Below are 12,713 nucleotides of genomic sequence, written 5' to 3'. Positions count from 1 at the left end.
AATCCAGCATCAAAGCCTTTATTCTCCTTTATGTCACGCTACTATTAAATATAACACGATGCGTACCAGTTTGGGGAGGGAACGTTTAAAACAGACTTTAAATAAATAGGGACTTGTGTTTAATTAAAAGGGGGGGATCCAAATGAATCCAAAATAAAACTTTTCTCTTTCTAGAGAAAACATTTCTGTTTCTCCGGGTTGTTAAAAGGATTCTGTTGTTTATCCTTTACCTATGTCGCATTAAAGATTCAAATAAAAACTCCTCTGCCTCCACGAGACTACTTCGGTGTCTGGATTCCACGTTTATAAAACACTGACTCCTTCAAACCAGGGCTGTGCTGCCGAGGGGTTTTGAGAGGGAAAGGGGCGGGGCGGGGGGGAGCGAACTTTAAGAAAGGTGGCTTTTCCCAATGTCCCTACTTTCCTCTTTAACTTTCCATTTTGTTTATCTTAATGCGAGGCGTTGTTCCCTGCAAGAGCCTAAGTCTTCTCTTTGGTTATAAAAGAAAAGAGAGAAGGGAAAAAAAAAAAAATCTGGCACACACTGGCGCACTATCCACCACCCTGTCATTATTGGTGCAGGCCTGGGAATTCAAGCCGGACCTCCCAGTATTTGCTGCAGCTTGAGGCCAAGGTGCCTCTGAAAGGGTTTTCTTTGAGGAATTTCTGAAATTGTTTAAGCGCTTAAAAAAATTACATTTTCCCCCGTGTCTATCGCGAGGCAAATGCTCGTGGGTGTCTGTGTGTGTGCGCGCGCAAAAAGCATCTTACAAAAAGAAGACACTGTTGAAAAGAAAAGGAATAAGAAAGAAAGGGAGGGGGAGCATTCCTTAATGGAAGTATTGCATGCGAGAAGGTTGGCGCTCTCGGAGGCTCCCCCCGAAGCCGGGGATGCACACACTGGGGTTGCCTACCTGGGTGGTCTCTCTACTTTGGTGAGCTGTTGCTAAGCAGCTAATAATAGTCATGTTTGCTGAGTAATTTCTGCCCTCCGCGAGCCAATCATGTTGCAGAAACCCAAGCCATCTGACAGCCCCGGGGGCGGGAGCTCCAGCCTTTTTCTCTTTCGCTCTCTCTCTCCCCCTCCACCCCCTCCCCTCCTCCTCCTCTTTCTCCAAATGGAGAGAGTTCTTTTTTTTCTTCTTCCATCTCATCTATTGAATCAAGGAGCTGCTGCGGCCGCTGCCCGCTGCACACACACAGAGCGGAGTCCCCAGGTCCCGGGAGCGAGAGAGGCGCGCTGCACTGGGGCAGAATGGTCCAGCGGGACAGCGAGGAGCACAAGAAAGCAGAATCCGGGACCAAGCAGCTACCGAGAACCCAGCAGCCAGAGCCCAAGCAGCCCGAGCAGTCCGAGCAGCAGCTTCAGGAGCCGCCACCGCCAGCAGCAGCTGCCGCAGGAGCGGCGGCGGCGGCGGCTGCCCCGGCCCGGCAGCGCTGAGACCCACCGGGCGCCCACGGACCCCGCGGCGGCGGCTCTGCGCTTACCTTCCGCGGCCGCTCGGGCGACCCGTGAGACGCCGAGAGAGTCAGCGAGGCCGGCGGGAGCGGCGGGGATTTGCTGGCGCTTTCTGCAGTGAAGGGGTCGCGGCGCGGGGCGGGGGACGGGTAGGGGGAGTTGGGGACAGCGAGGAGCGCCGCGCGAGCGCCCGAAGGACAGGCTGGCTCCACGCGCCGGCTCTCGCTCTCCGGAGAACTGGATGTGGGCAGCGGCAGCCGCAGAGACCTCGGGACCCCCGCGCAATGTGGCAATGGAAGGCGCAGGGTCTGACTCCCCGGCAGCGGCCGCGGCCGCAGCGGCAGCAGCGCCCGCAGTGTGAGCAGCAGCAGCGGCGGCGGCAGCAGCAGCAGCAGCAGCAGCAGCAGGTCTGTCAACCGGAGCCCCAGCCCGAACAGCCGGCGGCCAGCAGCGTCCTCGCAAGCCGAGCGCCCAGGCGAGCCAGGAGCCCGCAGCGGCGGCAGGAGCGCGCCGGGCCGCCCGGGAAGCCTCGGTTCCCGCGGCGGCGGCGGCGGCGGCGGCGGCAACATGGCCTCGGCTGGTAACGCTGCCGAGCCCCAGGACCGCGGCGGCGGCGGCAGCTGCAGCGGGGCCCCGGGCCGGCCGGCCGGTGGCGGGAGGCGCAGAAGGACCGGGGGGCTGCGCCGCAACGCCGCGCCGGACTGGGACTATCTGCACCGGCCCAGCTACTGCGACGCCGCCTTCGCTCTGGAGCAGATTTCCAAGGTGCATTTCAGACTCTATCCTCTCCTCCCACTCTCTCTTCCCTCCTCTTCCTCTTTGGGATCGTCCCCGCCACACACACACACACACACACACACACACACACACACACACACACACCCCTTTCCAGGAAAAAAACCCAGACAAGTGGGGATTGAAAAATTCAAACCCTCCCTCCGGTCCTGGGAGGAAAGGGCTGTCTGAAGTCCGAAGGGGGTGGAGGGTGTGTGTGTGTGTGTGTGTGTGTGTGTGTGTACGCGCCCTCCCCGGCGTGCCTTTTCCGGAGCACTGGAAAGAGGTCCACAGTGGACCACCTCCAGGGCCGCCGTAGCGCGGCACTGCCCTGTGCCCCCTGCTCCTGAGCCCCCTACTCCCGCGCCCCTGCCCCTATTTGCAGCCTAAACCCCTGTAATACTGCCACATTTCTTAACCTTTTGGAGGGGGAGGCGGAGTGGAGCGAGGCGGGGGGGGGGGGAGGGAGCCGAAATAAAGGTGGTTTCCTTTTTTGGCAGCCGGTTTTGCTTTTGTTGAGCATGAAATCTTTGCTCCCTTAAAAATTATCCTCGCAAGAGGGTATCTCCCCTCTTCTTTTCCAGTTTTTGAGCCACTTCTTCTCAGAGCCTGTGGGGAAAGGGAAAGTTGTAAACAAATTGCCACCTTAAATCCGCGGTGCGGGTCTGCCGAGCGGCCGGGTTCATTGTGTTTACGAGGTTCGCTGAAATGTGTGGAATCCGGGGAAGGCGAGCACCCAGACAGGGGCCGGCCGGGGCCGCGGCCAGCGCCGGGGAAACGCCACCGCCGGGAGCAGCCAGCGCCCAGCCAGGACCCCCGCCTGCGTCGGCCCAGGCTCTTCCCCTGTGCATTCTGCTGCTTTTCACGTTTAACCAGAAGGGAAGGGAGAGGAGGGAAAGATCCATGTGGCTGCCCTCTTCCGATCACAAATATTGTCGTAAGTTGCAGATGGCTGCCCCACTTCCTAATTCAGCTCACACGGCGTCTCCCAACGCTATGGAAATACGTCGCGAGTGAGCTCCGGCGCCCACGCTCACCACGTGTATCCCAATTTACTACCACGTCGGGCGGGGGATCAGGACGCGGGAGCCCGCCAAACATTGTTCCCAAAGTGCTCTCGTCCCCCAGCCTCTGTCCTCGCCGGAGCACCCCGAGAAGGGTGAAGGCTGGGGCTGGACTTGCGGGAAAGGGCGCCGTGGTTTGCTGGTTCTTAAACATTGGGCTCCATCGCGGGGATTACGCAGACCCTCCCTTCCCAGGTTGGTGTGAATATTGCCTGTGTTGAATGGTGTCTCGCCTCTTTGCCTCGGCTTCCCCTTGTTCTTGCAGCCCCTCCTCCCAGACCTCCAAGTCACACTCGGGGATGCTACGAAGGCCGCGCGTGGGGGCGCCCCTGCTGTGACCAAGGTGCAGCTGCCACGCTGCAGCCTGACTTTGATTTAAGACCAGGCCCCCCCACGCCGCTCGTGTTTCCTTGGGCCGACCTGGGGTCCAGCCCGAAGGGCACCCCTCACGGCTGTCGCGGGATGCCGGGCGGGTGCGCGGAAGCTGGCGTGGGCGCGCGGGCCGCGACTCCCCGGCGCTCACTCCTCCTTTCTGCTTCATCCTCAGGGGAAAGCTACTGGCCGGAAAGCGCCGCTGTGGCTGAGAGCGAAGTTTCAGAGACTCCTATTTAAACTGGGTTGTTACATTCAAAAAAACTGCGGCAAGTTCTTGGTTGTAGGCCTCCTCATATTTGGGGCCTTCGCTGTGGGATTAAAGGCAGCTAATCTCGAGACCAACGTGGAGGAGCTATGGGTGGAAGGTAAGAGATCCAGCGCCCGCCGCAGCGCCCTCTCGTCCCCCACCCCGGGCCCCCTGCCCTTCCTTCCAATTGATGAAGATATTTGCCAGCATACACCTAGATCCTTTCTGTGAAGAGCGAAAACCCCCTGCCCGCAACAGGGGGAATTGTTTATTGTTTGGGCGCCTGGCCGGGAGCCAGGGCCGCCCGACAAAGGCCGCGCTGTAATCTACTCGGGGCGCTGCGCTTTGCGAGGTGTTGTGGGAGAGAGTGGCGAGGGCGGGCCGGCGGGGGCGCGGGGGGCCCCTCCGCGGGACAGACCACTCCGCGAGGCCGGGGGGCCCCCAGGTCCCGCCGCCACCGCCGCTCGCTTCCGCCGCGCGCCGAGACGCGGCCAGAGGAAGGCCTCTCGACTCCGGGCTGTACTCCTCGGTTTCCTTCCCTCCCCCACCCCCACCCACCGCGTCCAAAGAGAAAGGAGGGCGGGGGGGGGGGGGCAGAGAGAGGCCACCCCTCCGGCTGGAGGGAGTGTGCGCGCCCCCGGCGGCCGCGACCGCCGTGCGGAGGGCGGGGGGCGGGCACAGCGCGGGCCTGCGGAGGCGGCGGCGTGTGTGGTCCTGTTTTTGGACAGCTTTCAACTCTTGGGGAAAAAAACATTTGTCTCAAGGTACAAAAAAAGGGGGGGGTAGGGGGAAAGGAGTTGGAAAAAAAGCAGTAAAGCACAGACTAGAACGCTTGTTTGCAAAGTAGATTAATGTTTCCTCGCGGGTGGGGGCTTTTAAAATGGAATTATGCTGGGGGAAGGCTGCGTTTTAGAGGCTGAAAGAATAAATGTGTTTTAAGAAAGCGGGTTTGGAGGGAGGGGCCGCAGGAGCTCTCCTAGGGGTTATGCCAGTCTTTTATCCACATTCCTCAATTTGGGGGTTCTTGAACCCTTTTTTTTAAGTGGTTGTAAATTTAAAGTAGATCACACCTCCCACCCCTGACACCCCAGACGGAAACATTTTACTTTTTTTTTTTTTTGTAACTCTCTTGATTCAGGGGTTTTGTTTTGGGAGCGGTTGTTTTTATTTCCTGTTCGTTGTTTTTTTATTCTTTTTGGAAAGTAACAGAGTTGCTGTTTGGAAACATTTTAACCCCTAAACACTGCTTAGGGAATCTCTTACAATGAGCTGGGAGGGAAGGATTGCCGTAATTATGTAGATATTTCACACCAGAATATCTGAGGCATTCCTAGTGAAAGCTATCTAAGACAGAATTTGGAAGCCTAAGAGTCGCATGCATAATTGCATAATTGATACTAACCTTGGAGAATATTTTTTTTAATCTTGCCTTGTTTGTGAAGATTCAGCTTTCAGTGTTTTGCAAGAATATGGTGGTGTCTTCCGTTGAGTAGTGACAAAATAATAGTCTAAATAGTTAAGACCAGAAAACATTCTTACCTTAAGAAGCTTGGTAATTAATACAAGTGTTCTTTGGATAGAATCCATGGGGTAATTTACCTCAACTCAGTACCTCATTGTCATTGATAGATAAGGAAGGGTTTTAATAAGCACCTGTGATGTCCTAGCTGCAAGTTTACTGAGCATCTATAATGGCCCTAGCACTGTCTAGGCACTGTAAATGACACTAAAGATGTGAGGCACTCCAAGTGCACAAATTCATGCACTTCAAACTACTACAGTTGAATGTCAGACTTGCACTAAATTTGAGCTCCCAATTGCAGTAAGCCATGAAAGTTAAATGGAAAAAGGAAAAAGCTTCCATGGAAGTGGTGAGGCAAATTGGAGCGACCTAGAGAGTGGAGGAGGGAGGGAGTTGTAGGCAAGAGCTCAGAAAGGGGGTCAAGCAAAGGCCCAAGCTTGAGTGGACAGCCGGCAGTGGGAGATCCCCAGTGTGATAGGGATAGGGTGCAGTGGCTCCATTGGGCCCTGGGCAGCGGGTTGGGCCCTGGACCGCAGGACTGCAGTTTGGAAACGATGTGATTGGCTAGACTGTGGGGAGCTACCACAGGTTCTAAGACAGAGCAAGTGATGAGCAAAGGGGGCTCTCAGCTCTCTCCAAATGTTCACTTTCTGCTACTTGGGCCAACAGATTTGTTGGGTGTCATGATGATGACAAAAGACTGTACCTTGTTGTTTTGAGCAAGACTTTTCAGTAGATTGTTAATAAGTTTAAAGAGAACGAATGTAAGAAGAAAAAAAGAGAGAGCTAATGTAACTTATTTATGTAACATTTTATAAATATTTCTAGAATTAACTATGTTTTTACATCACACAACTCACGTCAAGTCCCGGGAGGAGAAACCTGCTTATTAGCTTTCTCACTTGGGCTCTAGCTTAGTGACAGAGTGTTGGGGAGTGACACACCTGAGATAAGACTCATTTTGCCTACTTTGGGCCTCTGAGCTATTTTCCTTCCCTTTCTGTTTTGCCAGTTTCAGCGTGGCACACTGGTTCTTTGGCCAAGTGTTATTTACTCAATACTTTCACTTGTTGAGTAGCTACCCTTACCATTTATTATATATTATGACATGCCTTACCACTCAGTAAAGTAGCTATCTATTATTATCTTTATTTTTATAACGTGATAACCTAGGTAACATTTTTAACTTGTAAGTGAATTATTGTCCCATTTTACAAATGAGAAACTATGTATCCTCTATGTCTCCATGTCCACTTTGCCTACTAGTGACTTAAGTAAACCTGGTCTCCTGTTGCCCTGACCTTGATTTCTCATTCATTCATTCATTCATTGCATGCTAGGTTCTTCCCCTGTAGAAGAAGCGACAGTTTCATAAATGCAAGTAAACCCAACCAGGGAGGCCACCATACCATTTTATAATTTTAATTTAAATTCAGAGTAGAGGTAACAATGAGGAAGTCTTGTTCCTGACATAGTGAGCTTAGTGTTCTTGTTAACAGCAAGTAGTGGAAGCATTTACTTTTCAGAGTAAGAATGCTCTGCTATCCTAGACTTTAGTAGAGTAGAATGAGAAGCAATGTGGAATTTAGGTTCATTGTGTACTTTAATGTCAGATAAATTCTTCATCGCTATCAGCAAAGACGTCTGTTAGATGGTCTTTTCTTAATAGAGAATGCAGATGTTCTGGACATAAACACGTGTGGTTGCTACACTAAATAAACCAAATGAATAGAGGTTGGATATTTCCTTAGTTAAAAAGCAACAGAAGAAAGGAAAGCATAAGAGATTTTAAGGGGAGAGAATGCTGAGGGACAGTTTGGAAAATGTTATTTCTCCTGTGGGTGAAAAATTGACATACATATACACAAACACAAAGGCAACTGTGTACATCTATACCCAGATACATTCAGAGGACTTCCACCCACCGGACACACAGACAAGTGGCAGGATGGCAGGGGCACCTTCCAGGACAGCCCTGAGGGAGGGTGACTGAGTCAGGACCAGGGCTGGAGAGGTGAGGGTGGTGGGGCATTCCAGGCCAAAGGAACAGCCTGGGCAAAGGCACAGAGGACAGGGGTGTGGCCTCTGGGAGAACTCCCAGTGCTTGCCTTTGGTTGAGGCATCAGGTTTGATGTGGAAAGCCTTGAGGCTTGGAAGGTCCAGATGCATAGCAGGAAGGTCTCTGATGTGTGCAGAGTGTTTGGCTGAGGGGGCTGCCAGCTCTTCCTTTTAGCCATTCTTTGCCTGCCTCAAGATTTACACTGGTGTATTCGGCCTCCAGCGCCCTCCCTGGTACCAGAGTGCTTCTCATCCTTTTGGGCATAGAAGGGAAATGCCTTCTTTTTAACCTTGCCCATTTCTCTGTTGGCTTTTCATTTTTGCTTAGCACTTTTATGCTTCTGTCTCACTTAATATCTACCCCCCACTCCAGCCCTCTCTCAGACACAAGTTTGTTGTCATAATTCTCCAGTGACAGAATGTTCATTTATCTTTTTGAGCTTTTTGGTTTTATTCTCAAAGCTTGCCCAGCCCCCAGCCTCCTTTACTGCAAAAAATAACAGCCTTGAAATGAATCCATATCTCCTTGTGTTTGGTTATTAACATCTCTGGAGGCCAGTATCAAGAGAGGACACAAATTGTGACTGATTGTTTTTTTAAGGGAAATGGTAAGTTTTGTTAAGAAATGCTTGCTTGATGTTTCTAAGTGCTCTCGAGTTTGTAGCTAGAGTTTGTAGTTGCTAACATAAGCCTTGGTGTTCTTGGCTCTAAGTCAGGCAGTTAGAGGAGATAATTGAGCTTCACCATCCTTTTCAGTTTAGAGCAAGGTTTCTCACTATTGACATTTTGGGCTGGATAATTCTCTGTTGTGGGAGCTGTCCTGTGCATTGTAGGATGTTTAGTAGCATCCCTGGATTCTACCCACTAGATGCCAGTAGCACTCTCCCAGTTGTGACAACATGTTCTAGTCGTTGTCAAATGTGTGTGGGGGGGGGGCAGTGCAAAATTGCCCCAGTTGAGAACCACTGGTTTAGATGATAGATTTCAATTGGAAGCCCCATGCTGTGCAGATGGAAGGCTTTTATTATGACAGAGTTGTGGCTGCTAAAGCATTGCTATAAATGCAAAAGTTTTATTTTCAAGGTAACCCTCCCTCCCCATCCCGGTATTTACTGACCCAGGTAACTAACTTTTTTCATGCAAATAATTTAAATTTTTGATTATTCTTAGAATTACATTACATAGCAAATAAAAACATCATGAAGTTGAGAGAGTGGGTGGGGGTAGGCATAGAAGAAAGGAGAAGTGTTATATTCGAATACTTTTTATTCCTTTTCCTTCAGGTAACTTAATTTTGCAGATAGACTTCAGTGCATTTCAAACACAGTAGGCTGAAGGTTTTTAGCATGACCATGACTTTGTAAAAAGCAATAAAAGACACCACTGGACTTTGTTCATACTGCAATAACGGCTCCTTTTCGAAGCCCACATAGGACATTGGCTCTTTGGTGGTCTAGTTCTCCAGATGTTCCTGTCACACACCGCTTTTCCCCAGGTGCTTGCTCTTATGCAGCAGAACCAAAGAGACAGCGAGGGACTGAGGCACGTCACTCAGACAGGCGGTGCGTGGGCTCTGCTCTTACTGCCCTTTCCAAGGTTATCACCCAGTTTCTGCTTTCTGGGGCTGTCAGTTTGGGGTTTTGGGCATGTCACAAGGGACAAAAAGAATGAAATACAGAAGCTCCTTTCTGCTCCTTGGTTGCCTAGGCACTTTTTAAAGTCAAGAATATGCTTTTTAGATAGGTATTGATTAGATTCTGATAGTGGGCACATACATACAGGTGGAAGCAATTGTGGCATATCTTTCATATCTGGAGAAAAATGATAAAAAAAATGAATGCCCAACAATAATTGCTTTAAAAATAACAAGTAGCCTCAGATGCCTTCTTCCCGGGGTAGTTGACCCCGTGAATCATCATATCTCTGCTGCCTGCCGACAAGTTTAGAAGTCAGGTTGGGTGAGGGGGTGTTTCAGATACACGGAACGCTGCTTGGAGGCTCCAGAAGATGACAGTTTCCAGATGTATGAACCGCTGGATCGGTTTGTTTGCATTATGCGCCACAGCTGATGGCGAGATTAACGCAGGCTGGACAAGCTATGGGAGATTTGTCTGGTTTCCACAGTGCCATGTTTATATTTCATTGGGATTTCTCCTTCAAAGTTGACCTCCCTGTGACCCCTGGAGCTCTGTCCACTCGGGCTGAGCTGTAACTTGTCTGCCCTCCTTCTCTTACTGGGGGGTCACGATTATGATGCAGTGGAAGGGGCCATTTATATGGCTCCCCCCCTCACACACACTTTGTCCATGCCAGCAATCTGCCCAGATTTAGCCCCTGAGGAGTAGTCTATTCAACTGGCTGAGAGGAGGGGGATGTTTTATTTAAAAGAATTTTTTTTTGGCTTTTAAAACAAGTATGGAAATATTTAAAATTATTTGAAAGGAGACCAGATTTAATAGAAGCCACTTTGCAGAAATACAGTATTTTAACTTAGCACTGTTTTTCTATTAGTATAATACTGTTATCTCCTTTGCTGCTCACCTGTTCCCAGAACCTTTTCTCCATTCTCCTTCCCTCCTCCCTCACCTATATCCCTTTGCTCATCTCCCCTCCTCTCTTCTCTCCCTCTGCCTCCCACCCTTCCTTCTACCCACCTATTCATAAACTGCCCAAATCATTTCCTCGCAGTGGATCTCTGGAGTTACTAGTGTGAAATCTGAAATGGTAGTAAATCTGGTTAATCACAAACTGACAGGAAGAAATTAGTAAATGTATTATTTCAAATCAGCTGTAGGAGATTCTAGATGCAGAGCTGCCATTTGCATCCTTGGGGTTCGTAGGTTGGTGAGGGTTTGTTTCAAGACCATACTCTTTGATGGGGTCTTATCAGCAGATGTGCTTCCCCTATTGAAGAGTCATGGCATTTTAATGAGCTTTTGACGTAACTTTAGAATCCATTGACATGTGGACTGTGAAACAAGTCTCCGTCCCCTGTGCTTAATGTACCGTATGAAATGTGGAAGAATTGGGCCCCATAGCATTTCTGAGATAGTAAGTGAAACGTGCACCATGACATTCCAGCCCAGGTGTTCCACCTTCAGGCTTTTTCCCTGGGTGAAACCCACATCAAAACCAAAGGGAACATGGAGCTTAGATTGAGATGGAAGAGGACAGGTTTCCACATCCAGATTTTGGCAGATGCCACAGTATTAGATGGTCCATCCACATGAGAAATCTCAGTTGACATCCCAGAAAGCAGACAGCTTTGCTCATGAAGGCGTTTCTGGCAGTCCAGGAGGAAGGAAGCTCCTTGGGATTTCCTCAGTGGAAACCTCCCTTGACCACAGAGACATCATCAGCGTCACCAAAATATAAACACTTTTATTACTCTTTGCTTCCAGACTCTGAATTTAGGTGCTTTATGGTAATACTTCTTAGATTTTTTTTTTTCCCTCTTAAACTGGATTTAGGATTGTTGTTTCCCTTACACTGCAATATCTCAGTTTTCCTACATATACCTTTAAGTTTGACAGAAGAAATAAGCCTTTCAAATCATTAGAATGCTGCCATTGAGAAACTGCTTGACCATTGTGGAGATTTTGGGGAGTTGTATGTACAGAAATACGCATCCTGTCCTCAGTTCCTTCAGGACTGTGACCATTTTGTTGTATTGGGGGTTTAGAGCATAGTTGGAAAAACAGCTGTCATGTGTTAAGGAAACTGTATTGTTGCTGGGCAGTCAGGTACTTGCTAATGAGTGACAAGTGTGTTGTTGGAGAGGTTTATAATGTGGAGGCAGGGCCTTATTACCAATCCAGAAACCCAGGTGTGAGTTGGCCCAAATAATCCACACTCCCTGTGGGTCCCAAAACGGGCTATGAAGGCAAGGCTAGTGAGAAGCAAGTCTCCATACCGCAGCACAAGCCTTATTTATTATAGTTAAAATAAATGAAAAACAGTAGACGTCCCCAATTTATCAACCAAGCTAGTCTTCAGTTATTGATGAAACATGTATGAAAGTAAGCAAAAGGAACTGGAAGTGGGCTTTGTTAAGTACATATGCACGATTTTTTCCCCTTAAATCATTGCTTAAGGGCTTCTGGCCCCTAGCTCAGGAATCCTGCCCAAAAATGCCAGATGTATTACACAGTCAAGTACTGCAATGTAAACACTGCTCTGTGCCATGAGGCAGGGTGGTCCATCTTCTGTTTAAGAAGAGCAGGAGATTGAGAGGGAATGAGAGGGGTAAGCCCTCTGCATTGAGCACAGTAGTGATTGTGTCATTTGTATTTTTGGCTGCATAGTCAAGATTTGAAACTACAAAAACCCAGTTGAATTAATACTTCGTACGGGCAAGGAAAAGCAACTTGAATTGGGATGCCAAAGAGAGCAGGATGTGGCTTGGATAATGTTGCTTCGTTGGGTCAGATAAGCTTATAAAATGTGGAACAGAATGGTGGGGTGAGCCGATGGGAAGAGAGCTGTTGTCTTCATAGCGGCATCTTCAAGTTACTGTGAGCATCACCCTTTCTATCAGCTGTGAGTTAAATTGAAAGCTGCTGAGTGAAGCAAGGCAAGGAGAGGCCAGCTTCTTTCACAGCCCCTTCCTGCTGGGTCGGTACACCTTCTGTGTGTAAACCTGAGATTCATCACAGAGCTGCTCTGGTGCTGGTGTTTTGTAGCATTGAGGGGAGGGTAACCCAAGTTACCCTGCAAAATGAATGGCCTTCCAGTTTGCTTCCAGTTTCTAAATTTAAATAAAGAATCTAATGATGATCATTTAGAGGTGAGAAAGTAACGAAGCATTTTGGGCCATCCTTCCAGTAGAATGTGTCTTGTGTGCTGTGGAAATTGGAATGCCTAGACATATCTGTACACCCAGGTAATCAATACTAAGCAGTCCTTACGATGACTAGATTCAGGGTTTTTAGAAATTAATAGGGAAGTATTTTGTGAGTTAGGAGGAAATGGGGTTTCAGTTTGGACTTGGGGAATTGTTAAAACAACCTGTACTAATATTATCTTGATTTTAGAAATCCATTCTGTAGCATGATCTGAGAAAATTGCTTTAAGAAACATTGATGATAAAAACAGGAATTTTGAGGTTAAGGAAAATGTAGACTTTTTTACTCTCTCTCCCTCCCTCCCTCCCTCCCTCCATCCCTCCCCAACCACTTTTTTTCTTATTTTGAATTCTCCCATATTTCCCACCCC

At 49.2% G+C, this 12,713-nt stretch overlaps 1 protein-coding gene across 4 annotated transcripts in view; it reads left to right on the top strand.

Moving 5' to 3' along the window:
* Positions 1-12,713, top strand: part of PTCH1 (patched 1) — a 67,732-nt gene that overhangs the window by 6,714 nt on the left and 48,305 nt on the right. For 2 of the 4 annotated variants that reach the window (XR_004350494.1, XM_032635985.1), the window contains exons 1-2: positions 2,027-2,224; positions 3,845-4,037. Coding sequence is in view for 3 of the 4 variants with exons in the window: in XM_032635985.1 (XP_032491876.1) it covers positions 2,027-2,224; positions 3,845-4,037 (391 nt within the window). In the remaining variant the exon portion in view is untranslated. Of the gene's footprint in view, positions 1-1,873; positions 2,225-3,844; positions 4,038-12,713 lie in introns of those variants that run through there. The other 2 variants (XM_032635983.1, XM_032635986.1) reach the window with 2 other exon arrangements.

Source organism: Phocoena sinus, chromosome 6 (genome assembly GCF_008692025.1).
Source record: "Phocoena sinus isolate mPhoSin1 chromosome 6, mPhoSin1.pri, whole genome shotgun sequence".
Classification (NCBI taxonomy): domain Eukaryota; kingdom Metazoa; phylum Chordata; class Mammalia; order Artiodactyla; family Phocoenidae; genus Phocoena; species Phocoena sinus.
Note: the sequence above shows the minus strand (reverse complement) of the source record. Positions and strands in the feature narration are given on the sequence as shown.